Source organism: Pungitius pungitius, chromosome 16 (genome assembly GCF_949316345.1).
Source record: "Pungitius pungitius chromosome 16, fPunPun2.1, whole genome shotgun sequence".
NCBI lineage: Eukaryota > Metazoa > Chordata > Actinopteri > Perciformes > Gasterosteidae > Pungitius > Pungitius pungitius.
Window position 1 is genome coordinate 13,307,712 of NC_084915.1, and position 25,765 is coordinate 13,333,476.

General features: G+C 45.3%; 3 protein-coding genes across 9 annotated transcripts; 1 reads left to right on the forward strand and 2 right to left on the reverse strand.

Moving 5' to 3' along the window:
* Positions 1-421: 421 nt before the first annotated feature.
* Positions 422-7,302, reverse strand: si:ch211-114c12.2 (uncharacterized protein LOC336578 homolog). Of its 3 annotated transcripts, none has more exons than XM_037467025.2 (9): positions 7,157-7,302; positions 6,109-6,170; positions 5,315-5,989; positions 4,338-4,976; positions 1,906-2,018; positions 1,636-1,735; positions 1,486-1,558; positions 1,135-1,206; positions 422-1,033 (listed from the first exon to the last, which is right to left on the reverse strand). In XM_037467025.2, the coding sequence occupies exons 2-9, from the start codon at positions 6,147-6,149 to the stop codon at positions 893-895; spliced, it is 1,854 nt and encodes a 617-aa protein (XP_037322922.2). In that variant the 5' UTR covers positions 6,150-6,170; positions 7,157-7,302; the 3' UTR covers positions 422-892. The 3 variants fall into 3 exon arrangements, with proteins under 3 accessions (XP_037322922.2, XP_037322921.2, XP_037322920.2); XM_037467024.2 differs by having other exon boundaries at positions 1,636-1,729; positions 5,285-5,989; XM_037467023.2 differs by having other exon boundaries at positions 5,285-5,989.
* A 348-nt stretch (positions 7,303-7,650) lies between these two features.
* On the reverse strand, positions 7,651-18,451 carry map7d2a (MAP7 domain containing 2a). 5 transcript variants are annotated; one of them, XM_062558204.1, is made up of 18 exons: positions 18,287-18,451; positions 18,099-18,177; positions 16,867-16,959; positions 16,328-16,402; positions 16,170-16,247; positions 15,565-15,728; positions 15,311-15,407; positions 14,662-14,751; positions 12,968-13,074; positions 12,736-12,851; positions 12,255-12,625; positions 12,004-12,151; positions 11,741-11,921; positions 11,536-11,640; positions 11,383-11,433; positions 11,133-11,169; positions 9,828-10,431; positions 7,651-9,686 (listed from the first exon to the last, which is right to left on the reverse strand). In XM_062558204.1, the coding sequence occupies exons 2-18, from the start codon at positions 18,133-18,135 to the stop codon at positions 9,428-9,430; spliced, it is 2,613 nt and encodes an 870-aa protein (XP_062414188.1). In that variant the 5' UTR covers positions 18,136-18,177; positions 18,287-18,451; the 3' UTR covers positions 7,651-9,427. The 5 variants fall into 5 exon arrangements, with proteins under 5 accessions (XP_062414188.1, XP_062414187.1, XP_062414186.1 ...); XM_062558203.1 differs by having other exon boundaries at positions 11,741-11,915; positions 18,280-18,451; XM_062558202.1 differs by having other exon boundaries at positions 18,280-18,451.
* A 1,349-nt stretch (positions 18,452-19,800) lies between these two features.
* On the forward strand, positions 19,801-25,460 carry pdha1a (pyruvate dehydrogenase E1 subunit alpha 1a). The gene is made up of 11 exons (XM_037466881.2): positions 19,801-19,947; positions 20,773-20,841; positions 20,933-21,106; positions 21,379-21,505; positions 21,587-21,678; positions 22,276-22,368; positions 22,539-22,694; positions 22,844-22,915; positions 22,997-23,064; positions 23,361-23,469; positions 23,723-25,460. The coding sequence occupies exons 1-11, from the start codon at positions 19,900-19,902 to the stop codon at positions 23,885-23,887; spliced, it is 1,173 nt and encodes a 390-aa protein (XP_037322778.1). The 5' UTR covers positions 19,801-19,899; the 3' UTR covers positions 23,888-25,460.
* Positions 25,461-25,765: the final 305 nt, after the last annotated feature.

A 25,765-nucleotide genomic window follows, 5' to 3' on the forward strand; every position in this document is an offset into this window, starting at 1 on the left:
TAAGTTTTAAACTGGAAAGGGAGAAAGAATGCAGGAAGAATTTGTATTTATTGGGAAAATAATTAAATTGAATGGCTCAAGCGCATTAAAAGGAACGGTTTGTACGCACAAAACGGTTAACCAAGCAGTTAGCTTTAGGGGGAAAATATAAGTTTACTCAATTACGGTGTACAGCGTTTTTCGTTGTGGGGGAAAAAACAATATGGCTTCTTTTAACCATTCTATGACGTTTTAAACACCCAACAATTAATCAAGAGAACGAATGTTTGTTTCAATCCTATTTGCACATCAATGTGTCTGCCGGGAGTAAAACTTAAAATTATTTACAAAAAATGACATCTGGTTCAGAAAGTTATGATCCTTAAAACTGTCAATTGTCAAAATCTGAAAAATGAAAAACCCCAAATGACAACCTCAAAAAGAGCTTGTTAAATATGTTTTTATTTCAAGTTTGAACATGTGATTATACAAGTTTAAAAAGCAGTTGCTAAGTGTCATTAATCAAGATGCCCATAGTTACATTACTCAAACGGGACATTTCAGGTGATTAGTCTTCACAAACAGTAAACTTGAGAATGTAAAGTAAAGGTTTCTTGGACTTCACAAACCTGATTTCTGCTGGTTAACAAACAAAAAAACTCTTAATGAAAAGACTGCCAACGTAATCGGCAGCACTCCTAAATAATTATACACAAGAAAAGAAATTGAACGCCACAGCATACGTTACTGCAACACCTAAAAGATGCAAATGAAAAATGTACCAGAAAACAAACTTAAGCGACAAAACTTTTACAATATACAGGCAGGGAGAGACTGTCTGGGGCAGTCCACCCTGCAGAGAAGCTGTTGAGGACTTTCTCCAGTATCCAGTAGAGTGTAACCTGTGAGGTCATCACCAGCGCTGCTGGTTGGGCCCTCGGTTGTACGGCACGCGCTGACGCATCACCCTCATGGTGCGGTATTTGGACATGATGCAGTGACTCTTTCTGAACACTGGCCTCTGGTTTGGGAAGGGACGCGTCACTAGGCTCTCCTGAAGACACAAGAAATAAAAAATGGTTAGTAATTTAAAAAGCATAGATGCTTCACATTCCCCAAAAGAGCCGAGTGATCTCAGAGGAGCGTGCGCCATACCATGAGCGGCCGTCTAATATTTCCTGACATTTCGGGGCCCGTCTTCCTTGGGCCACCAGTGAACCGTGGTCTCTGTCAAACAAAATGATACAATACCTAATTACCCTCTTACATTGCAGTGCGACAACTCATGAGGTCAACAATAAGATAAATAAAGCCGCTTATAAGTATCTAAATTATGAATTAATCTACAAATCTCTTAACCCAACATTTCATTTTATTTGCAAAACCTTTTAAATGTGCGAGGAAAGCACTTATTCATAAAAAGGTTAATCTGTGACTGCATTTAATGCCGTCGTTCTTTATCAATTGTCATACAATCTCTGCAGTCTTATGCAATGATGGGCTCACCTGCATGGGTCCTTGTCCAGGTCTCCTGAAAGGCCTCCCGGGTCTGTAGCTCTCCTGCATCATATTAAAGGGCCTGCAAAAGTGTAAAGGAACATCAGAAACGGGACCACTGCACTTCTTAGTGAACTATGAGAAATGTATGAAATGTACCTGAACATCCTCTTATCCATGTAGCCTGGTCTCCGGTCTTCAGACGACGATCTGGAATCAGACGTCTTTGAGAGTCGGCTGTTCAGTGTGGCATCTGTATCTGGAAAAATAGGAAAATAGATAAACTTAGGAAAAGGTTAATGAGATTTTTTTTCCTTTTTTTTCTCCACCATTATGTCCTCCTATTTCTTGTAATACACCAATTACAAAATTCCTTTCACATGCAGACAAATCCATAAACTGTTTAATGGGGGAACAGAAACAACGCACCGTTCTTCGGGCTGCGCTCTTTGGCAGGGGAGCCGTCCTTGGAGGAGCAGCTCGGCCCGGGGGGCCAGTGGGACAACACCACGAGGTCCCGTTTCTCTATTGGAGAAGACGACCTGAGGAGAGGCGGTGAAGGACTTGTTAATGACGGCAGCATTCCCGGCATCACGTGAGGCCTACGTGGGTGTACGACCATCGAGATGTGGCCTGAATACATTTCACATCACAACAGCTGAGCTATCAGTGGTTAAAAGATCAACTCAATTATTAGATGTAATGCAATTTAAACCAGTAATGAACAGCACTGTTTGGCAGGCAGATAAATGAACATAAAACCAAGCATCACATGGGTACTTACAAAAAAAACAATGGAATGTCCATGCTTCTTTACTCCTATTTTTGTACCCTGAATCAATCTGAGCCCTCTTCATCTACTCAGTGATCGTTAGAGCAGGCAAATCTTGGGAGACAACCTTTTAGATATCGGCCTAGATCACATCACCATATCTTCTATCATCCCTCTCTCAGAAGCACAGGAGGACACCGCTTTGTTTTCCTGAACCTGGTCATCGGGGTCGTTCCTAGTCGCTCTTGACTTGTCATCCAAACGGGTGTCACGAGATTCGAGTCCCAATGAGCCGCCGTTATCTTTGTGCAGGCGGGTAGATCCTGTCAGTTTCCTGGCTTCGTTGTTGTGGCTGCGCGGTGGTTTTTAGAGATTATCCGACTGAGTCCAGGTTTTCGAGGCTTCGCCGGGCCCATAAGTGAGACCTCTGGTTCCTTTGCATCTCCCTTTTTTCCTACGTTTGGGGCAATGCTTGAGGAAAAGGCCAGGTTCTAATAAAGAACGGGGTTCTGTTGTAAAAAAGGGCTGTCCCTCTTGGTGCAGCAATGTCGGGTTAGCCCCGGGGGTTAAGAGCAGAGAATTGACCGGAAGCGTTGTTTGTCCATCGCCGATGTCTTCGCAGGTGGACATGAGGCGGTTTGTGAGAGAGACTTTGGCTGCATTGGCCTCGTAAATCCTGCCGACAGAACATGTGATGTGTGCGCCTTTGAATATTACATTTCGGTGTCGTCAGAGAATTGTTCGATTACTTTAAATCAGTGCCCTCTGGTCCGTTTTTACATTTGGGTCGCTTCACTCTTAGAAGAGCTTCATGTCTTCTTTTCCTGGGAGGCTTGATAGGATCTTTTTCAGCCATTTGACCCAATTGAGGCCTGTTCAACTGAAGTCATTGTTGACATTACAATAGAGATGGCCAAATGTATTACTACAGGATCCTTTTACCGGTGCATGTCATCAACACTTTTACGTACGGGTTGACACGATAGCCTTGAAGTTCTTATGACTTCAGAGACACATGACATTGCAGTACTTGGAGTAGGGCGAGAGGTAATGGCGCTCCTTTTTGTTGGACGTGCGGGTTCAAATGTCAGGTGCTACAGAGTCCGTGTCTTCCCCTCTTCGGTGCAACACAAAGATCTGGCCATACTCAAGGGCGTAGAGTGCATGTGTACACGTAGATACATTTGATTTAATGGAAGGGTAAAAATCCCTGATTGCGGAAATTAATGTACTGTTTTAAACAAAAATATTTGTCTTGGCTTCAGGTTTTTTTTTTTACGTGTTATTAAACGCTTCATTTTTGGTAACTCGATTGAATTCTCATCAGTAAAATTGAATGCCGGTGTCATCTAACTCTGAAGGTGGCTAGTTTTGTCCTTCCATGGAGATCCTCTCCATTGGTGTCTGGCTTTTGTAGTCGACAATCATCTCGTCATCCATCTTGGTTTTGCAATTACACTCGGTAGTGTGTAAAGTAAAAGTGCCTGGAGCAGTTCTGTGCCATTTTTGGAGGTCTCGTGTTTTTGTCGTTGTGACCAGGCACCACTCAACGTTCAGCATATGTTTGAAGCGCCTGTTTCCGTGGCCCATGGATGGCCGACATGTCGCCAATATTGGCGCGGTTTGAGCGAGAAGATTCCTTTCGGTATCCTCGTTTTCCTTACGAAGGCGTACCACTTTACACTACGCGTCCTGACTTCAGCTTCAACGATCGTTAATGCCGACAAAACTGAGGAATCCTTCAACAGCTCAGATCGCCTATTTTCCCCCCACTCTTCGTCGAGGTTGTTAAACATTTTGTCTGGTTTTAAACCACGTCGGCTTTATCAAAGCGGTGCGTAACATAGCCCCTTCTCTTCAGCCCACTTCGGGATAGACACATTTTGAAACACGGGGCATAACGCAGACAGGGAGGCATCGGAAAACCTTTGCTGTTTTTTTTCATCAACAGAATCAGTGTTGCGCATACAGCTCATCCCGACATCTCCATTCTCCACCGCTGGCACCCCCTTCACATAGAGACATTCTTTCTTGACTTCCTAATCATCACCAAGCCCCTGCGAACAGTGCTAGAAGGGAAATACCGTACCTGTGTGGGTTCAAGGGCCGGCGAGACTCCACCTGTTCTTTGTCTGTGTCAGAATCCCCTGACGACTTGCTGGCATTGCTTTCATCACCGGGGGGCGACTGTTGGGGTCTGCCTCTCCTCGGCTCCACCATGTTCAGGGGAACAGCATTTGACTGGAAACGCTTTTTCCTGATAGCTAGGACAGCGCTGGCATTGTCCCGCGAGGAGGGGTCGTCCTGGCCAGCCGCAGGTCTCACTGTCGTCGGTATTCTGAGCCTCATGAGGGACTCCGCTTGCACCTGTCCGCTCTTAACCAGGTAACTTCTATCCCTAAGAGACAAAGGTTTACCACCAAACGGCCGGGGCATACTGAGCAGCTGGGGCCTCTCTCTCCGTGGCTGTTTTTGAACGCCGTGCTCGGGTGCCGGGTCCGACGAGGGCATGATGATGTCTGATATCCTCCTCTTGCGGGGTCCCGCCACTTGCCTCTCCTCAGGGTTCCTGTGGTAGGAGGAGGATGGCGACGGACCCCCTTTCCATGAGGGGGATCTGAAAGGGGGTGGGTGGGGGACATTCTGTGCCCTCTCCCTACTGTGGGATCGGCTGCCCTGCCTCTCCACCGGACCACGCTGACGCCTGGAGTCTTGCTCAGATGACCACCTGCACATCCATCAAACAATAGAGAAATCATTATAACGACAGATCCATTGCCCCGTTTAGTGGGAGGCTTTTAACCGTTATCTTAATTCAGCCCCTTCATAGTGCCAGGTCAAAATGAAACAGGTAGGAGAAGTACATTTTCAAAGGGCAATTACGACGCAACACTCCTCTCAATGGCAGGTGAAACCACATTTATATCAGACCCCCATTATTTCCCTCTAATAATTATGAGTCGGGGGCAGAGTAGCGGTAATCATTACGACCCCAGTGACTGGGCCAGCTTCAGGCCTCCTCTTTAAGAATTTTACCCAGCTGGGGCTGTTGCTTCACTCCTGTACCTCTCTGGACATGAGCCTCTCCCATGCATCTCTCTGGGGTTTCTCTGGGAACCAGAGGGCCCGTGTTCTCCATTGTGTGGGTGAGAGAACCCTCCGGCCTCGTTCCAACGCTTCATGCCATGACCAGAGTGCTCATAGGGCCTTTCTCTGGGACTGAAACTCCCACGAGGGTCTCGACTCCGCTGCTCCTGATGTTGAAAACCTGACTGCCTTTTGTGGCCCCTGAAAGACCCCTGGTAGGTTGGTGCAGAGCCTGGCCTCCTATCAGGCAGCTGGCCACGGAAATGTCTAGGGGGGGGCGATCTGTGACTCGAGGGGTGGCCGTGGAAAGGCGGGCCCCTTTGATTCTGGGATCCTTGTGCAGGACTGCGAGGGGATGAATGATGCGGGCCGTGAGGGGAGCGATTCTGCCTGAATGGGGACCTCCTCTGGTTGTGGTGTGGTTCCATTTTGGGAGGATACGAGTGAAAGGAATCCTGATTCTGGGACCTCCAGTGATTGAAACGTGGCTCCCTTTGCTCCCCCATCAAGGGTACTCTTTTGACGACTGGGGGGCGACCTCTGCCTCTGGAATCTCTCCAGTGAAAAGGGGCCCCCTGGACATCTCTTCGACTTTTGGAGTGGGGGTTGTAATTCCCATCATTGGGGCCGATGCTGTGACCATCTCCGTAAGGCCTAATAGGACACATGGAAAGAAAAAAAACACCTAAGATTACAACACTTTATTTTTAATAAATATCTACCAATTATGAGCATAACAAAGTGTAGCGCCACTTGAAATAATAAGACATTACCTGGGCTTCAAACGAGGTGGTCCAAAATGTGGTCGAACCATCTTTGGATGAGAGTGAATAATCTATGACAAAAAAAACAGTGTCTTTAGCTATGTTAAATTTATTCTTAAAATGCACCTGAGTCCAAAGTATTTATTATCAAATTGTTAAGTCGAAAAAGCACAGTACTGTATATTAACTTAAACAAAATTTCAACTTGAATGAGAACATTTTTAACTCAAACAGTTAAAATCTTATCGGAGTATCTGCCGATTAAAAACAGAAACTCCTCATTGAAATTGTCTCATCGATTCTTTCCATGGATAATACGCCTATGCGATGACGTAACTCAATTGGGCGTGAAATCCACAGGAGACATAATGAAAGTGCACACATTTCTACACGTACCAGATACGAAGTTAAGATCTGACGTTACAGTTTACTCTGGACGCAGACCTACCCTCATAAGAAGCGAGACACTAACGTTAGCTAAGTCGGCAAATATGTTAGAACACTTTAATTTGAATTTCGACAAGATAAAATCAAAGTTAACAACATGGTGACCAAAATAGCAGAGCGCGGAGGTGCGAGTTGGCTTCGCTGGACTCGGGGCGTGTGGCAGCTGGTTATTAAGTTTCACTCCCGATCTCTGAACTCCGCCGGGGCGTCTGGGAAAGGTGGCTTCCATTTTTTGGGAACTGGCTAACGTTAGCTAACTTGGAGCCAACTGGCGCACAACAAAACACGAGACAGTCATTGTGTTCTTTAATTAGGTTTAAAAAAAAGCCAGCCCTTAATTACAGTAACTTAAGTTAGTATGACGTTGGTAAAGTAGCATTACGTCGTGTCGGTCTTGTTAGGATTTAGCAACAAAAACAAATGAACGCAGCTCGAGTTGACGAGCAGTTGACGTTAAGATAGCTAATGTTAGCCTGTTTGTTCGGCTCAGCCAACAGTTAGCGAGGACACCTGAACATCTCGGCGACAAATTGAACAACACTTACCCCCGGACGTTCTTTTCACCGTCACCGTTTGTATCTCGATTATTATTTTTTCGCTCACTACTCACCGAAATCAAATTGTCAACTAGGCGAAGGACTTCGTGCGACGCAGGTTCAGCTGCTCCTCATCTAAGCCGCAGCTACCTCGGCCTTCGTGGACACGGCGTTTGCACACGTGACGCAGAGTGACGCGCGCCCCCCAGCGGCTCGGAGTGGAACCACCGTGGTGTAACGCTGATGACATCCGGCTGCCCCGTTTGGGTGCTATAGGTGTTTTTCTTGTGGTGTTCGATGTCAGCAAAGATTGGAATGTTATAGACACTTTTTACTGTTATTGTGTTAAGGGCAAAGACTTCTTAAAGCTACTGCCAGCCAGTTGGGTTTGAGCCAAACAACAGTTTATGTGTTGGTGTAATTTATTTGTTTTGTTTTATTCGCTAAAGTATTCTGTCTCTTATCTTCATCTTACATCATGTTTGTGCTATTTATGCCATTAACTACATCCTTGTTTTATTTGCTTAATAACGCACACACGCATTACTCTTTAAAGAAAAACACAGACTTCCACATTTTACATTTTAATGTTTGGGATAGCATTGTTATGACCATGCTAACCATGCACACAGTCCACAGAAATTACATAATTTAAATAATTAAGCTAGCTGTCAAGAACTATTCTGATATATGGGTATGAGCAAAATTATTATTAAATTGTTTGTATATACTGTGTCATTTTTTATACTTGTTTGCTCTTAATTCAAATCAGTCCCCTGTTTAAACAAATAGGTCAATGTTTTAGCCAATCCCCACTTTCAAATGCTGTATGCAACATACATAAAACACCACTTACTTTAAAGCTTGTGTTTTTCCAGTTGATGCATAGTCTGAACAACACACATTTGAATGCCATTTATAATGACGTAATAGTGTCTATACGCTAATTTCTGTTGCAGCATGGAACAGGTTAAACATGTCAAATCAGGGTTCAAGTATCATAGGTCACACACGACAATCCATTAGCCTAAACAGAAAAGATTCACAATCAGGGTTTGCACTAAAGAAACAGTAACCAATCGGTCCCTCATAAGGCATCTCTACGGTTATTACATTTAGACACAGAAAATACAAACTGATCAGTCACTTTATGAAAAGCTTGCTGGATAACTCCTACACAGGAGCACACAGATGATGGAGGGATAAAACGTTTTCACAGCATCTTTATAGCCACAGGGCACACTTACAAGTTGATCACACTTACAAGTTGATTGTTATGCAAACATTCCTGCCACGGTGCACTAGAGACTTACACATCGATAGCCAGAAATCTACTGTATGTCTAATAGATTAATGCATCCATTTGCGCTGTACCTTGGAGACCCTTTACGTAGCAAGGCACACCTACAGAAAACACTTTAGTTGACATGATGCTGCTCAGATGGCTCTATTTGCATGGTAACCCACAGAGTCACTGGAGTTAAACAAGCTTTTATGAATGCAATTAAAGTATATTCACAATAGAATCCAAGTATTACCTCTAGTCTACAGCAAACATGTGCTATAGCTATGTGCCATTGTTTGTGTCCATGACTGATTTGCTCAATATTCAAACACTTGTAATTATCCTCCTCCTTCGTGCAGTTAGAAAAGTCCCAGTTAAAGATTTTAAAAGTTAAAAGTTTTGGTTTAATCATCTCTTAACAATCCCTCAGTCAGACCTTGCTGAGTTAGTAAGAGAAAAGGAGTCGAGCTGAATCACTCATCGACAGGTGCACAGACAACATAACCTCGGAGAAACACTTTTGAAGAACTCAAATTGATGGATCAGGATCAATTAAATAGTCTTGGCTTTCCTGCAAACACTGAATTGGATTCACAGGCCAAGCAGGGCCTGTGGAAAAGCAGAGGTGATGACACTGTCATCAATACTCTGATCTTTGTCACTCCTGTCCTGAGACTGAACTGCTACCCAGGGAGGAATCTGTGCATTAGAGATTCTTTCAATACATTAGCAACACTGTGTTTTTTAAATGTCTAATATTCAAAACCCAGTCTTTTTGGGGTTAGGGTTGTGGATGCAGTTGTTTAGATTAAACCTAATCCTTCACACATATATCAAGTTGTCGGTTGCCGAGAGATTAAAATATAGAATATGTGGTTTCTTTATATTGTACGACATTGTTTACAGTTCATTTTAAGTTAATCTAAGTTATGGCTCTATTCCCATAAATACAGTGGACAGTGTGACGTCCCGTGAGTGTAATTGTGTGACAGAGAGAGAAGGAAAAAGAGGAAAAACAAGCGCGAGAGAGAGAGAGAGCGAGAGAGAGATTATTCACGCACTACTGGATGCTAAGTTTATTTGGGGACACACACGGCATCCCAACGAGCTTCGAGTCCGCCATGGGACTAACAACACCCTCAATGAGGTTCTTGTTGCAGTCGCCAATGTGGCCACCGGAGGACGTTTTGGGGTAGGAGACGCTGCCCGTCAGGTCGATCAGGTCTTCGAGGGCCCGGGCGTTGCTCACGCTGCTGTTCTGGATTTCGTTGAGGGGTGAGAACTCTTGGATTGAAATCAGCTCCTCCTTTGAAGCCGGGCTGGAATATCACAATAAAAAAATAAATTAAAAAAAGCGATTGCATGTAATATTTGTGTCCTCGAAGTATTACGGGTGGAATGCGGCGAGTACCTCTATAATGATGGTGATAATACTAAAGCAGGGTTACCTAATGACTCACCTGACCTCCATGGACTGCACCTCATCACATGACTCCATACTCCTCACATTCAGGGGCTCCAGCTTGATGACTGGCGGTGACAGGTGTCCCAGTAGCAGCGGCCCCGCAGGGGGCCTAATGGCCTCCATCCCGGACCCTCCTTTAGCAACCGCGGACACATGCAGGCTTTGCTGTTTGCTTACCTCGGCAGTCGGATGATGGCTTCTCTTCAAGGCACTTCCTTCACCCTTCACCGCTCCATTCATCACGCCGCCCTCCCCTTGGTAGATTTTGTCATCTGCGGTCGGCTTTGTGCTCGTTTGGTGGTCTGCTGCTCGGTCGCGTGCTCTGTGCTGCGTGTTTACATTCATTTCCACCGCTCTTTCCTGCTGCTGGAGGACACCGCTCACCGGGCCCCGGCCGCCGGTTTGTCCGGAGCCTGACGCGCTGTGCGTCGGCGTCGCTGCATGAGTGTTGTTAGTAACTTGGGGACTCTTCCGATTGTCCACCCGTGACGCTGACTCTCTCTTCACCGGGGAACCTTCCTTCATGTTCACCTGAAACTCAACCTTTTTGATCGTTTGCTCATTCACCTGAGCATTACTTTGAACAGTCTTTACTTCACCTGCAGAGAATGAAAACATCACAGTGGGCTTCACTTTATCTGGCCCGGTCCCCTTTAACGGAAACAGGAGTTCATTTACTGTTAATATGCCACATATTAACAGTATTACTGGTCACATTCATGCAAAAATATCAACTGGAGCTCATTTGTCAAACTCAAACGGGTTGGTGTTTAACACGGGACGCCCCAAATAAAGCGCAAGGCTCACATTTTGCAGAGCAGTCCTTGAATGAATCTTCCAAGGGCATTTTCAAGAGCGGCTAATTATAAATTGAGCTCCCTGGACAATGCTCTACAGGAAAAAGGTGCACTATCAGCTCCGAGAGGAACGTCCTTGGCTGCTGCTCCATCTTACACCAAATAGTGTAGTACCCCCCCCCACTAAATATTTTCAAATGAAAGGCCCAAAGAACAAACAAGTTGCTCGGTCGATGTATCACGGCTGTTTGTCCCCAGAATTATTGCACAAGTAGAAGATAACAGGAAGAAAATATTGGCATACGTCCGCTACCGTTTCACACAAGCCAACTCGTGCATCAACTTGTGCATGCCCTAGATGAGCCAATTAATAAATCACATCACAACCTATACATGCCCTGTTTGCATTTTTACAGCTGCAAGGCATACAGAGAGGGGTGGAGAAAGCGGGGGGGCAGCAAGCAAACGTAAGTATTGGCAGGGCGACTGAGTAACACACTGACCTGGTGGTGAGACAGGCTTCGTCTCCGCCTGCTCCTCCTTTTGATTCAACGGAGAACAGAGGCGATCATGTCAATTGTTTGTGGTAATCAGGACACAAAAACCAAAGTATCACCAGCAAAATCATTTAATAAAATATGATAACAACAGAAAGTCAGAGTCTTAATGAAAAAAAAAAAACACATCATCAGCAGGTGCTTAAAGGCAGCGGGACTACTGTACGAGGACGGCGGAGGGCGTCTCTTACAGTACCTTCAAGTCAGCTTCACCCTTCCTAGTTCTCTTCATGATCTCCTCAATTCTCTGCAAAGACATATTCACGTTAACTTAACGTGAACGTTCGGGGGGGATACAGAGATTCAGCATGCAAAGTGTGCTTTGCGTGTCCTTTCTGTTTGAAATGACCTTTTTTCTTAGCTGCCTCTCCTCCTCTTCTTGTTGCGCCTGCAGGTCTCTGTCTTGTCGCTGACGCTCGGCGTCCCCCTGAGCTTGGACCTGGGCCTTTTCCTTCTGTTGAGCAGAGCGTAATTTACACGACAAGCAAATGGGAAATAGTCAAGCAGAGGGCAAAAAAACCCAAAAGAACAACTAGCCTCAAATGCTCTCTCACCTCTTTGTCCACCTGGCTCTGGAGCTGCTTCCCCTGGTCCTCCTTCTTCTGGGTGTCCTCTTCTTGTTTCACCCTGTTGAGATCTTCCTCTTGCTTCCCCTTTCCCTTTGGTTGCGGAGCTTCTGCCTGCTGCTGTTGCCGCTCCTGCGCGAGTTGCCTCTTCAGCTGCTCCTCCCTGTGTCTGAAAAGCGTTCCAAAGATTTTAAATCCCGCGGGTCGATCGCCGCCGTCTCGTAACCCGTCGCTTTTTCCCGCCAACTCACCGTTCGTCTTCCTCAAGCTCCCGCTTCCTGTCTTCCAGTTCCTTCTGAGCTCGAGCCTGGCGCCTTCGCTCTGCCAGTAACTTGGTGGCCTCCTCTGCGTTGATCGTGCCGGCCGCCGCTTTGCCCGCCGACGCGCACGCCGGCGATTCTGTCAAACAGGAAGACAGAAGACAGGCCCGGTGAGCATCCTCCACCTGCGCCACTAAATGGATGCTCCCGTGCAAGTCTGCTGCCACTTGAACGAAGCGCACCTTTTTTCTTGTCTCCATCCTGAGGGCTGCTTTGCGTCTTCTTCTCGCACAGATCCCCGTTGGGCGACGTGTGGTTCTTCCTGTCGGGCGAATGATTTTTCTCATGTTTGTCACCTCTCAGATGCTTCTCCAAGGTTTCTCTGGATTTGGGGATTTCGGCGCCGAGCCCATTTCTCACGTCCTGTGAAGTTGGATTCGAGCCGTTGACGTCGGAACTCTTTCTCGCTGCTTTGGCTTGTTCAGTGTGTCGCTCCGGCGTCTTGACTTCCGGTTTCCTGTCATCGGGCGGCGGGTTCGGACGGGGTCTCGCTGGCGAGTGATGGTACTGGTTTGCATTGCTTGGAGAATTGGAACGCACTTGAGATGCCAGCCTGCACACAGATGGACGATTGGCCTCAGAATCAAGCGTTTCACGAAAGGAGAGACATGCTAAAAACACTTCAAAGCTCCCAGCAACGTTTGACCAGGCGAACACTCTTACTTTGAGGTAGTAGGGGAAGCCACGTGCCTGGTGACACTTGCAGGGGATTCAGATCTCCTCAAAGGGGATCCACAACCCGGAGACGCAGTTCTCCTCTCTCTGCGCAGCCGCTCTTTCTGTAAGCAGTGTTGAATTTATTACGCTTGCGGCTCGCATCTAATTTGCGTACGATTCTTTCAGGGTGGTACGTATGTGCGTCAAGGTTGGAGCATGCGCGGGGGGGAGGTCTGACCTTGGGGGTGTTGGGAGTGGACTGAGAGCCTCCGTGAAGTCCAGCTCTGTTGTGATCCGCGGGGTTCAGGGCGCCGCGGAAAGGTGACCTGTGAGGGCTGCAGGGTGCTGCATGATGACAAACACCATTCTCGTCAAATCTCACATGCCAGACGGGTACTGATACAGCAGCCCGGGGCAGGGCTCGTCTAGACAGTGTGTGCTGCGCCCCGGTGCCGAGGCTCGCAGACTCATCTTCTGCAGCCAAAGCCAGTTGGCTGGTCGGTTGTATTTGAAGCCAGAATGTATGAATCCATAGTGGATACAAGCAAATTTGCAGGCCGACTGTTCAGGTCAATGCCCAGTCAGCACCTCAAGCCTGTAGGACAAACATTGAGGGGCACCGTTTGGATCTGAGTCTGTTATTGATTTCCCAGAACTGGATTAGACCCGACCGAGGCCACTCAAGACGTCTTTGTCTTTTAAAACCGGCATTGCATTTAAAGGATGCAGCCAACACTCAGACATAATGGGATGTGATACTCTTTAAGCCGCAGTCTGTACGCTGCTGTGCAGTTTGATGCAAGCACACACATGCAATGATCCAGTACCCATTTGCCCAAATGACTCAACAATGACAGCAAATGAGAAATCACACACACAAACAGACCTTTGTCAAACTCACGATCACAAAAAGCAAAGGCCCTACACAGAGAACACATCGTACAACACCAGAAGCACTCTTCTGGCCCCCTCTTGTCATCCATCTGTCACCATCTGGAGAGAGTAATTTACAAAGACTGCAGCCCTCTCAGTGAGATGGCTGTATCCGTGTCTATTTTATGTCTATTCTAGGTCATGTGCGATTAATCCCCCAAACCGTCTGCTCCAGACACCCGGAGTCAGCTCCACTCAGCGGCTTTCATTTTGAAAGGTATGTCTCTGCGACTAAATTGAAACAAATACATCTCTCGTTTACAAGCTGGAAATAAAAATCTCTAGCGTTTAAGATCAGGGAGATTTTCAGGTTGTTCTGATCTGTTGCCTTTTAGCCTGTTTGTACTCAATGAGAAGTTACTAATCCGGGGAAACTAATCCGCAATTTGACTTTGAGGGAAAAATTTAAAACAGAGTCATTCTGATCATGTTTTCTTAAGCGTGTACTGTACGGAAAGCAAGGCTGAGGGGGACAAACTAACGGAGGAAACCATTTTATTGCCACAAAGATCCAGCCGATGCCGTAGCATTCCGACATCGGCCCCTTTTTCCCCAAATGGGAACCCGCTTGCACACGTAATGCAGTGTTGACCTCTCAAGAGAGGGAACAATGAGAGTCCCTCGAGAAATGTATGTAGATACAAATGTTTCTGCTCTTTCTTTTTGCCTAAAACCGTGTTAACTTTACAATATGAACAGTTAAATGCCAGTAAATGCTCCTGCACCGATAACACCTGCCTGTTAATGTCACTAAAAATACAAAAACACCGAAAACAAAAGCACAGCACGTTGCGTAAGGACATAATATCTGGCTCGCAGCAGCTTCACATGCATGCACCACAGGAAGAGCACGTTTGCCTTTGGTGTGCGATTCAGCTCGACCAAAGGCAGACAAACACAAACAGGGTGACTGTTGGTTGAACAGGAGGGGGGTGATATATTTGGAAGGGAGGGTGGGGGGGCGGGGGCGGGGGTGGGAGGGTAGGGGCTGAACTTTACCAGATTCGCTGACAGCAGGAAGGGGGGAGGCAATGCCATGGGAAAAGGCGGAGGCAGCAGAGAGAGGGAGTGGGGCATTCTCACTGTCACCTATAGGCAGCGGGCGGAGCAGAGCAGAGCGTTATGAACAGTTCATCCGGCCCGGTTCCTCCTCGGACGGGGAGTTGACATACCGGCAGCGATGTGGCGATGTACTGCCTTTGTCTCGGTCTGACGAGCAGGCTTCGAAAAATCTCAAACTGTGGCGGTGAATGAAATGCGCACAAGGGGATGGACCTCGGGGTGTGATTTTCCCACCTCTATTTGTTCCAATCGTCCACCAACGTTTGAAAAAAGGTGTGATTTAGTGGCACGTAGACACCGGTGCGGATATGTAACGCCATCCCGTCTCTGTGGGCAACCTGGGACACATTTCCGCTGCTCATGCACACTTCAGCAGCCGAGCTATCAGCGATGTTCAGGCCACGAGAACGGCTCTCCTTTACACACACACACACACACACACACGCACTGTGAGTCTCACAGAAATACAGCAATCCCTCTGGAACAAACTGGTCTTCCATTTCCTGCTGCTTCTTGGTTTCACATCTTTCATGCCTCTCGTATCCCAAAAAGCAGGTCTGCTCGCGGTTGGCGGCTGCGTGCGTACCTGCTCCCGCGGGGCAGCCTCTGCTCCAGCGCTTGGTCCTCTGCTCCAGCTGGAGGCTGCGCTCCAGGGAGCGTCTCATCAGGGCCTCCAGTCGCTCCTGAATGCAACACAGCGGAGAGCTTAGTTCATTTTTCACACACGGGGGCCAGGGATAAGGGGGGGGGGGGGGGGGGGGGACGTACGCATCGTTCACACGCACACGACCAACGGAGGAGATGGACTCAGATTAGATTTGTTCAGTTAAACGAGCTGACCCTGTCCTCCTCGAGCTGCTGCCTCCTCTTCTCCTCCACCGCGGCTCTGCGGAGCTCCTCTTTCTGCCTCTGCTCGTCCAGACGCCTCCAGCGCTCCTCCACTGTGCGTTCGTACTGTAGCCGGGCTCGGCGCTCCTTCTCCAGGATCAGCTGCTCCCTGGCCACTGCAAGAGACAAGGGAAACATCAGGAGTAAATGGTGCCTGTGGCTTTTTACGCTTCGGCTGGTCGTGTAGAGTTCAGAATGTGAACCGAAGAAGAAGCCAATGCCTGAGATGATGTAACTAAACACTAACCCAAATCTTTCAGCATCACTTGGACTGTAGATAGAGACCTGTGTCATCACGAGGCCACTGTTGGGGCTGCATGATTACACAACCTATTTTTCGGAGCTTTTCTAAGTTACTGTCGCCTTGTGTCAAGTGACTAGTTTGGCTACTTTGGTTTATCATTTCAGAAAGCCAGTGAACACAACTCCTACTGGCTAGCAAACCCCTTCCAATTAAACTGTGGAGGCAAAAAATGTCATGACAACTGGAATTCAAAGGCATTTCTGGAACAAATCAGCCCTTTTATTTGCACCAGAAAAAAAGGGACACAACCTACCGAGGCCTTTATCCCTCTCCTCACGTCTCTCTTTGGCTTGTCGCATCCTGTCGTCGGCCTTCATGTAACCTTCCACGGCTAAAAGAGAAACCAAAATGTTGGAGAGCAGCAAAACCACATTGAAGAGCGAGAGACAGAGAGAGACTCACTCGGCTTACCTGCGTGGTTGCCATTGATGTGTGACGGTGACGCATGTCCGTTCATTTGGGGCTTCCTCTCTGTGCTCGATGGAGCTGCGATCACCATGGCAGAAGGAGAGAGAGAGAGAAAGAGAGAGAACACACTCAGCCTGGTCTAGAGAGGAATGACATCAGCGCTCAGGAGCACCGGCCTGCAGCGCTGCTCTCATACCGGCAGGGGGAAACATTTTGTTCCGCTCTGTGCTGTAATGCATCGGGTTGCAAAAAGCCAAGCCAAGGGCAAACCGCAGCAATACGTAGGAGAGGGGAGGAAGCTGCCCTTGATGTGATGGGCGCTCCACACATGCTGAATGCCTCTTTTGGTTATTGTTGCTGATGTTAACCGGCGGACAGCAGAGCAGCCCCAGATTGCTGTGCAACGTGAGCCCTCCGGACTCATATTCCACAATGTCTCTAATTGGGCATTAATCCAAATAATTGTGTGGTCAGTGATTTCCATCCGGATGATACCAGTTTGGGGGAAAGTGCGCATTGTGTGACTGGAGAGGATCACTTACTAGTTTTTCCAGTCCGGGCTGGAGAGCCGTGACCGTTAGTCGGAGATCTCTTGTCAGGAAGCAGAGTGATGGACGGCGGCGCCATCTTTTCGCCTAAAGCACAAAACACAAAGAGCATTTATCGAAACAAGAAGCTGTTATTCTCACAGCAACACCATAACGGTTGAATGAAGAAGAAGGAAACCAGAGATCACTGGGAGAGAGACATCGAGATTGGAGTAAATCTTCATTAAGACAGTAGAGTTGAACGTATGTCTTTTAAAACAGTATTGTAGTTTAATTTAATGAATTGATGCCATGTGAACTGTAGAGAAACAAAAGTTTAAAATCAACTGTATTAATAGCCACCTCACTTGAACAGAGGAATTTCAGTCAGGTCTTTTATTTTGAATACTGAAAGGCTTGTGAGACAACACTGAGGCCTTCTTAAAAGACCAGTGCGTCGTGTTTGGTGCCTGAAGAAACATAATATTGTTTGCAAGATGCTTCCAAAGAAATGAACTGAGGATCCAACATTAATCGCCTCCATTAGTCAATTTCAATTTTCTAAATGAAAGAGCTGGTGGGTCAGAGGGAAGTATTTTCTCCTGTCTGGAGTAAAGAGTTACTCCATAATTAATTATCAATCTGCAGTGACATGTCCCCTCTTTCAGGGGGTAAAGGGTATATATACAGTTTGAGAACCATCTCTTCAACCCATGGAGTCATCACAAAAAGATTAGATGCTCAAACATGCAGTATAATCCTGCATCACAGCAACGACCCCGCGGTCCTCCTCTCTCCAACCATTTGAACCCTTTTATCCGATTGAGTTGCGTCATTAACATGAAAAACGGCAACACACAGCCTGCTTTGGTTTTAAAGTGACTTTAATCACTAACGTTGATGTCCGCTCATGAGAACAATGTACGACAGCGGACAGAATCACCGAGAAGAATCGCCCCGTGTTCTGTTTGGCTCACTGTTTGGGTTTTGGGGTTTATTCTAAAGGGAATTAAAACCTTTAGAACGGCTTGTAGACAACAACCCGTGTGCCTGAGCGAATAAGCAACACAATAAACAGTGATGCCATGAGCATGATCATGAGCGCACAGCCTGCATCGCGCACGAAAGCAGTGGATTTGCCAATTGCGTCACGCGTGAGTCTGCTTTAAATCGCGCAGCAACACACAACAACAGACCCCGAACAGCGCGATGATACCAAACCCTAAAGCATGTTACATGTTGCTCACCTGCTAATTCCCCGGATGAAGTGGCGGTTTTGGCCATGGTGGCTCTCACAGGAACAACACAATCGATGGAACTGACGCGCTGTCACGAAAAAAAAAAAAAAAAAAAACAGTCCGCAGTGATGCCAATGCAGCACAGGTACACGTTTCAGTGATACACAACGGGAGGAAACAATGCACACACCATTCACCTCGATGACCTGAAGGTCATTGTGTATGCAGGACACGACGGGCGGGACGCGGAAGTCTTCTTCTGTTCTGCGATGCAGGGACTGGAGCGGGGACGGAGATGAGGATGAGGATGATGATGCTGATGATGCGCACACAATCGAGTTGCGAGCTATCAGCCCTTCTGGACGGGGAGGGGGGAAGGGGGGGGGGGGGGGGGGGTTCCTGTGTGCACGCCGCTCGATGCGAATTTAGCCTGGCTGTAATGAGACAAGGGGGCAGAGGGTCCCGTTTTGAGGTTTATACCTCGAAGGGTGAATTAGAACCACTCATCTCACTGTAAGCGCAATTATACTATACGATTATTATTGTTGTTGGCATCATTATGGTACAGTTAGTACTTTACTGGATGGATGAAAAACGGCTTATTGATCGAGAACATATTGACGGATAAGGGTCATTGTTGCACAGGTCTGAACATCAAGCACAGCTACACGGCTGTGGCCTTTCGGGTCATATGCATGTCTTCAACTTTTTGTACAGTTGCTGTTTTGTAGCAGTTGCAGTGGCCACGTTTGGTTTAGTAACCCTGGGCCAGAAATAAGCTGCAGGCCCCCAAATCCTCCCCATTCTTCCAACTCTCTGTACTGCATTTAATATTTTTTGCCAATCCACTGAAGTGAATTGCAGACTATAGTGCATTCTTAAAACGAACGTATTATCTGACTCGGAGTAAACTTGGGATGTTGTCTTTTGGTCTGTATTGTACTGTAAACGTACAGTGACAATACCAATAATAGAGTTGCAACAACCCCAGGATCTAACAAGGCTGTTGCAGTCCCATTGGTCAACATCAGAGGTAATCAACACAATTGACTTCATATTAGTGCTAATTTTTGTAATATAACGAGGGTGGTGGATGCAATCTTGTGTTTTGTCCATATTTTACATATATCAGAGTGGAGGCCAGGCCTGGTAGAGGAGATCCTGGGACAGATTTATAGGCCGGAGAGGCGCTGATGCAACGCTGGGTTCCTGGGTCCATGTAGGGATTGAGGGAAATGAGGTAGCAGAATGGCAAAGGCAGCATTAAGGAGGGGAGAATAGTTGTCAATTGCTTTTAGCAGATATCAGTGTGGTACAATGTCAGAGAGCGTGGGAGAAGGAGGAATGTCAAGAGTCATGAATTAGTCAAAATTATATAATCAAGTCAAGGTCACTGTGGATGGAACACCAAGATGGAAAATGTAATAAATGGCAGTGACGGACAACGTTATGTGCTATATGTGACACTTCACTGCCAGCTGTATTTCCTTTTTAGGGACGTGGCCATGTTGGGAGCGGAGACTTAGCTCTTGCACTTAGTTCTTAGTTCTAACACTGGTGAAGAGTAAATATAGAAGCCAAATTTTAAAAATAATTGAAAATATTTTTTACCTGCATACTATGCTCCCTTCATCCATAGATGCACGCCATCAGGAGATGCACTGACTCGCCCCTCCAGCGCGTGGCAGCAGTGTGCCGTAGGGACCTAGTCTGCAATTGTAAACACGAAGAAGAAAATCGGAAGCGGAAAGACGTCACTGACAGAAGGACGGAGCTGTTTGGTTCAGGGTGTTGAGCTAGCTCAGGAAAGATGCTGACCAATATCTCTAACCTGCTGAGGGCTTGTGCTCAGAGAAATGTAAGTACTTAGAATTCTAACGATGTCCGCTCCAAGTACGGAGTACTGCATTACAGTCTCTCTCTAAAACCTCTGACAGTTTACCAAAACAAGAGTGTCATCGCTGTTCTGACTATGGTTCTGACCTTGTGAGGCCGGGTGATAATTAGCTTGCTTCGCTAGCAAAGCTAAAGGTCTGCAAAAAATAAAAGCTGCATGACAGCTTTAGTGTTTTGGTTTGTAAATCCCGTGTCGCGTATTTTTATGTTAGGTTACAGTTTGCGTATCGTTAAGTATTGTTTCATTGTAAGTTGTATGGGCTTAGTGGCCACCGTTTTATTCTGTTTTAGGAGAAGTTACCAATACCTTGCTTATAATCTAATTTATAACGTGCGTTCAAGTTGTTTTCATTGTCATAACTTACACCGTTTGATGGTTAATCTCCATTAGTTGTCCTGCTAAACTATATCTGGAGATATTTCTTAAGTCAGTCTATTTTGAGAGATCCATCCTTTCAAAATCGGATTCTCATATCTAATAAACTGTGTTGTCTCATGAGGGGCCTTTTAAGTATTGTTATGTTATATGCAACTTAAATTCTTTGCTCTCTCTCTGTGGAGTATTTATATGGGATATGTAAGCCAAGCGTCTCAGATCTGGGGATTGTTGATGATGTAAATCAATAACAATTATATTTAGTCTAGGCTCCTCGCAATGCTGCTTTGTACATTTATACGACAACTTCTGACTTATTTTGTCAAAACGTTTTTTGTGGAAAATTGACATATTGTTTTTATCCATAGTAAAAGTGAGAATTGAAAATATCTCCCTTTTCCCCCACGGCAGGGAGCTGCGGCGGTCGTATCAGCACGCACATACGCCGACTTCACAACTGAGGCTACCTTTGAAATAAAGGTAAGCTTTCAACACAGTGGTTTTTTTTTCTGATAAATGGCTCAAAGCCCAAAGCAGGTTGTGTGATTGATGGGCATTTTCTTTCCTTTAGAAATGTGACATCCACAAGCTGGATGAGGCTCCGGCCACTCAAGTGGTTATGACTCGGGATGAGGGTCTGAAGTACTACCGCGTCATGCAGACCATAAGGCGTATGGAGCTCAAAGCAGATCAGCTGTACAAGCAGAAGATCATCAGAGGATTCTGCCACCTGTATGACGGCCAGGTTGAGTGCAATTTAACTGTTCCTAAACTAGATACAGTGAAAATATAGAAAGAGTTTCTCTTCCGTGTTATGGTACTCTGGAAAGAATAAGAAATTGCATTCATTTAAAGTCTGTTTTTGAAAAGCAACGGGATATTATGTATTACTTTTAAAATTATTTAAAAATATTTACTGCCAGCGACTTTTTCCCCCAAATTTTGATACGATTGTTTGAAAAAAATGTTTTAATCCATCCCAATTTTACTCTGACTATTGTTATTTTCTCTTTGTAGGAAGCCTGTGCAGTTGGTATTGAAGCAGGAATTAACTTGACGGATCACCTGATTACTGCGTACCGCGCCCACGGTTACACCTACACCAGAGGAGGGACGGTGAAGGAGATCATGGCTGAACTCACTGGTCAGTGTGCTGTTCTGAGACATTTAGATTGAGGATTTTGATCTTTAATCACTGTTGATTCACTGTTTTTTAAATTTACAGGCAGAAGAGGTGGAATTGCAAAGGGAAAAGGAGGCTCAATGCACATGTACACAAAAAACTTCTATGGAGGAAATGGAATTGTTGGAGCTCAGGTATACCATAGAAACATGTATCTACATGTCCTTACACTATGTCAGTTTGATTTAAGCCTCAACCACCAATAACAGGTGTAGTCAATAGATTTGCTTTTATGGTTTATGGAAAATTCACAAACTTGCTAGAAATGTTTACAACAATATCTTGATCCATTGTTAAACTCACATTTGTAGCGCCAACTGTTTTTGGCCCAATCGGACAGACGCAACAATCCAACAGAGACCAGTCACATTGTGATAAAAACACAGGATTTACCGTTAACACTGATGGCTTTTCAGCTTGTTCCTTGTGATGAGAGGTTCTGTCTGACATGTAAAGCTCAGGATAGACCAGCCAATACAAGCTTCTCTTTCATTTCACCAGTGCTTTTCTTATAGGTTCAGATATTCTCAACAGGAGGACCTGGAAGCAGCTGCACAAAAACACTCAAGAGTGCTCTGATAAAAGACGCTTGGTGCAGCACTTTTTTTCCTTGAGAGGGTCACATACGTTCTCCTCAGTGGAAACAATGCAAATAAATAATGCTTTGACACACGACCACATGCATTAAGATGTACATCAAGTGACCATAGACATCTCTGAATTCTCCTCAGGTTCCTCTGGGGGCTGGTGTGGCTCTGGCCTGCCAGTATCAGGGCAACAATGAGCTGTCAGTCAGTCTCTATGGTGACGGTGCAGCCAACCAGGTACGTCACACTAACAGCTTCAAGTCTCAACTGTTGTATTACTCAACGATATCGTCTAGACTTTTTTCTTTGCTATTTAATTTGAATGCAAGTTTAGTAACACCTACAAAACAAAACGCCATTATGCATTTACGCTGCAGTCAAAGACAAAAACTTTGTGTGTTTCACAGGGTCAGATTTTTGAAACCTACAACATGGCAGCACTTTGGAAGCTCCCTGCCATCTTCATCTGTGAGAACAACAGGTATGGCATGGGCACATCAGTGGAGAGATCTGCAGCCAGCACAGACTACTACAAGAGAGGAGACTACATTCCTGGACTCCGGGTACTTTTCCTACGCTTAATCAAATATTTGATTAGATGTTACTATAATACTATAATCTATTATTTGTTTAGATATTACTATAATAGTATTTCCAATAAAGGAGCTCACCATGACACAATGAGGTTTTAGGGAGTTGTTTTTGCATCCAGGTGGACGGGATGGATGTTCTGTGTGTTCGGGAAGCTACCAAGTTTGCAGCGGATCACTGCCGGGCCGGGAAGGTGAGTTGGAAACATTGAATTACATCAATTAGGAAATTAGATTGTCAGTTAGTCAGTTATTTTTGTCCTACCTTTCATCAGGGTCCCATGCTCATGGAGCTTCAGACCTACCGCTATCACGGACACAGTATGAGTGATCCTGGTGTCAGGTAAATAATCCGCTTTTATCCATTTTTATTTGCTGTAATCTTTTTACAGCACTGTCATTAGTACAATAATACTGTGTATGTATTAATAATAATCCCCCAATCGTATCTTCACTGTGCTGCTTCCCCTTGCTTTTGCAACGTTCCCATAGTGTACCCTCCTTCCCGCTGTAGTAATTAATATGTACCATTTGTGGTGAGCTTCAACAGAAGAATTACTCTATTAGTGCATCCACTCCAAAGATTTCCGTATTAGTGCATCCCCACAACTCTCCCTGCGCCCATCTCTCTCCTCTCAGCTACCGCACACGTGAGGAGATCCAGGAGGTCCGTGGGAAGAGTGACCCCATCTCCTTGTTGAAGGACCGCATGCTCAGCAACAACATGGCCAGCGTGGAGGAGCTCAAGGTAGCAAATAGCTTCAGTTTGTTGAATGAATAACAATTGAAGGCAGGCAAAAATGCTAGCGCTATTTTAAGACACACAGATGTGTCTGCTATATGCTGTATGTACATGTGATTAGCGATCATGACCTATGAAACATTTAAAAAACGTAGATTAAAGGGTTTTCAAAGATTGAACAGCGTACCTGCTTATCCACGTTTCCTTAGCTGTCCACATGTACACCAAAAGGTCATCTTCTGTCTCGATGTGCCTGTAGGAGATTGACGTGTCGGTGAGGAAGGAGATCGAAGACGCTGCTCAGTTTGCCACCACGGATCCTGAACCCCCACTGGAGGAACTGTGCAACCACATCTTTCACAACGACGCCGACCTGGAGGTGCGCGGCACCAACCCGTGGACCAGGCTGAAGTCCGTTAGCTAAAGCTGCGGCGCCCCCCTTTTTTCATCACGTCGTTCGACCAGTAATATACTATCTGCTCCCCACAAAGATACACAAGCATCATACAGTGTGCCAAAAACTAGTGCACCGGACCTCGAGCAGGAACCATCAACAAGTACTTTTATTTCAGGGCTGTACTGTGGGGCCACATTCACAAAGAATGTTCTGAAGATAAAACAAAGACACTAAACTGGATAATTTTCAAAGTCTGCCCCATATTTATTTATAATTTTAGAAAAATAGCCAACCCACCACACTGTATAGCTTTTGTTTGATGTTTACTAATTACAATTACCATCCCTGATATTAGTGGATTTTAAGTCTTCACTTCATGTATGAAGTACTTGCAACAAAAGATAATGATCAATCAAAGTAATTATTTAAATTTTAGTGGGAAAATCAATTCATTACTTCAGCTTTTTTCAAGGAATATCGATGCCTCTTAACTTAAGCATCACATCGGAAAGTTTTGTAAATCTGGCCCCAAGACAGTATATTAAGTAGATTTTAAATTTGCTTGTTTGATGGTTTTCTCTGGTCACTTTTGAGGTGGAATGAAGCAAGGTGTCAATTCATCGCTTTTCATTTCATGAAGAGACTGACCTGAAAAAAACGGCTTTGTACTCTTTAGAATGAAGTGTACATGATAAATCATTCACTTTGAGTTACCTAGTTCTTGTCATTTTTTATGTAACACCTTATTACAAAGACACCATGAAGGGAGCTGCTTCATTACTTCAGTTACAATCAACTTTCTCAAGATGTCTCCAAATTTTTTATTTAAAAATACTCTAAGCAAGGGTAGTGTTTCCACACCTGACAACATCTGGCTTTTGTTAACAAAGTCAGATGTTTTTCAACATCTGACTTTGTCATGTCAAACCAAAGGTGCCTGGAAGATCTCGTGTTTGGAGGACGAACGTGTTCTTCTTCTCTTTGCGTCGCTCTCTGAGCAGCTGACATCTGAAGCTCTTACTCATTTCCTGATGTATTCATGTCCTGTGTGTAAATAGTTACACACATGCTGAAACATTATTACCTGTAACAAAAAAATGGTGGATGTAAACATGGCTTTTAGTCAGACCGCATTCACCGAAGAGGCTTCACTACTCGCATGAAGTTTCCATATCAAAGAGGGATGTTGGGTCAAGTTTTGTGGGTTAATTAACTGTCTGGGCTACTTTAAAGATACTGAATTTCAATCTGTTTGTTTTTGTCAAGAACTTTGAACACATTATTGTTAAAAAAAATAACTTTGCGGACAGCTAAAGCAGAAAAACAACATCACTGTTAGCAGGAAGCTGCTATGCTACTGTTATATCATTAATATTCTTAAACAATGTTTATAACCCGGTAAAGGCAAGGCAGGTTATTTTCTTTGTAATGTGAAAAGTATTTAGGTAAATCAAAAGCTGGTCTAAAATATCTTCATACAACTGAGAATACGCACAGGGGAAGTATTTGTTACAGTAAACTGTTACATCGCTGCAGGCCGTCACTCCATGGAAACATTTAATGTGCGTGTCCCTGTAATAAAAGGACTGTAACATACTGATCTTACTGTGTACTGTATTTTTTGGCTGTTTGTATGTCAGATAAATTATACTCAATTTGAATGAATAGTGATCAATGCGTTTTACTTTAACAAAGTAATTAATGGTTAATGAATGCCATGACTTTAGTAAATTACAGTTGTGAGTATCAAAATTGTTTAGCGGGCTAATTTGAATCTGATGTAATGTGGGGACAGATATTTGACTGACTGGTCATATTTGCATCAGGGTTAAAGGCTCAAGGTTTTTTTTTGAAAGCGAGATGGAAAAAAGTAAAACCAACCATGAGCCTCAGAGAAGCCTTGAC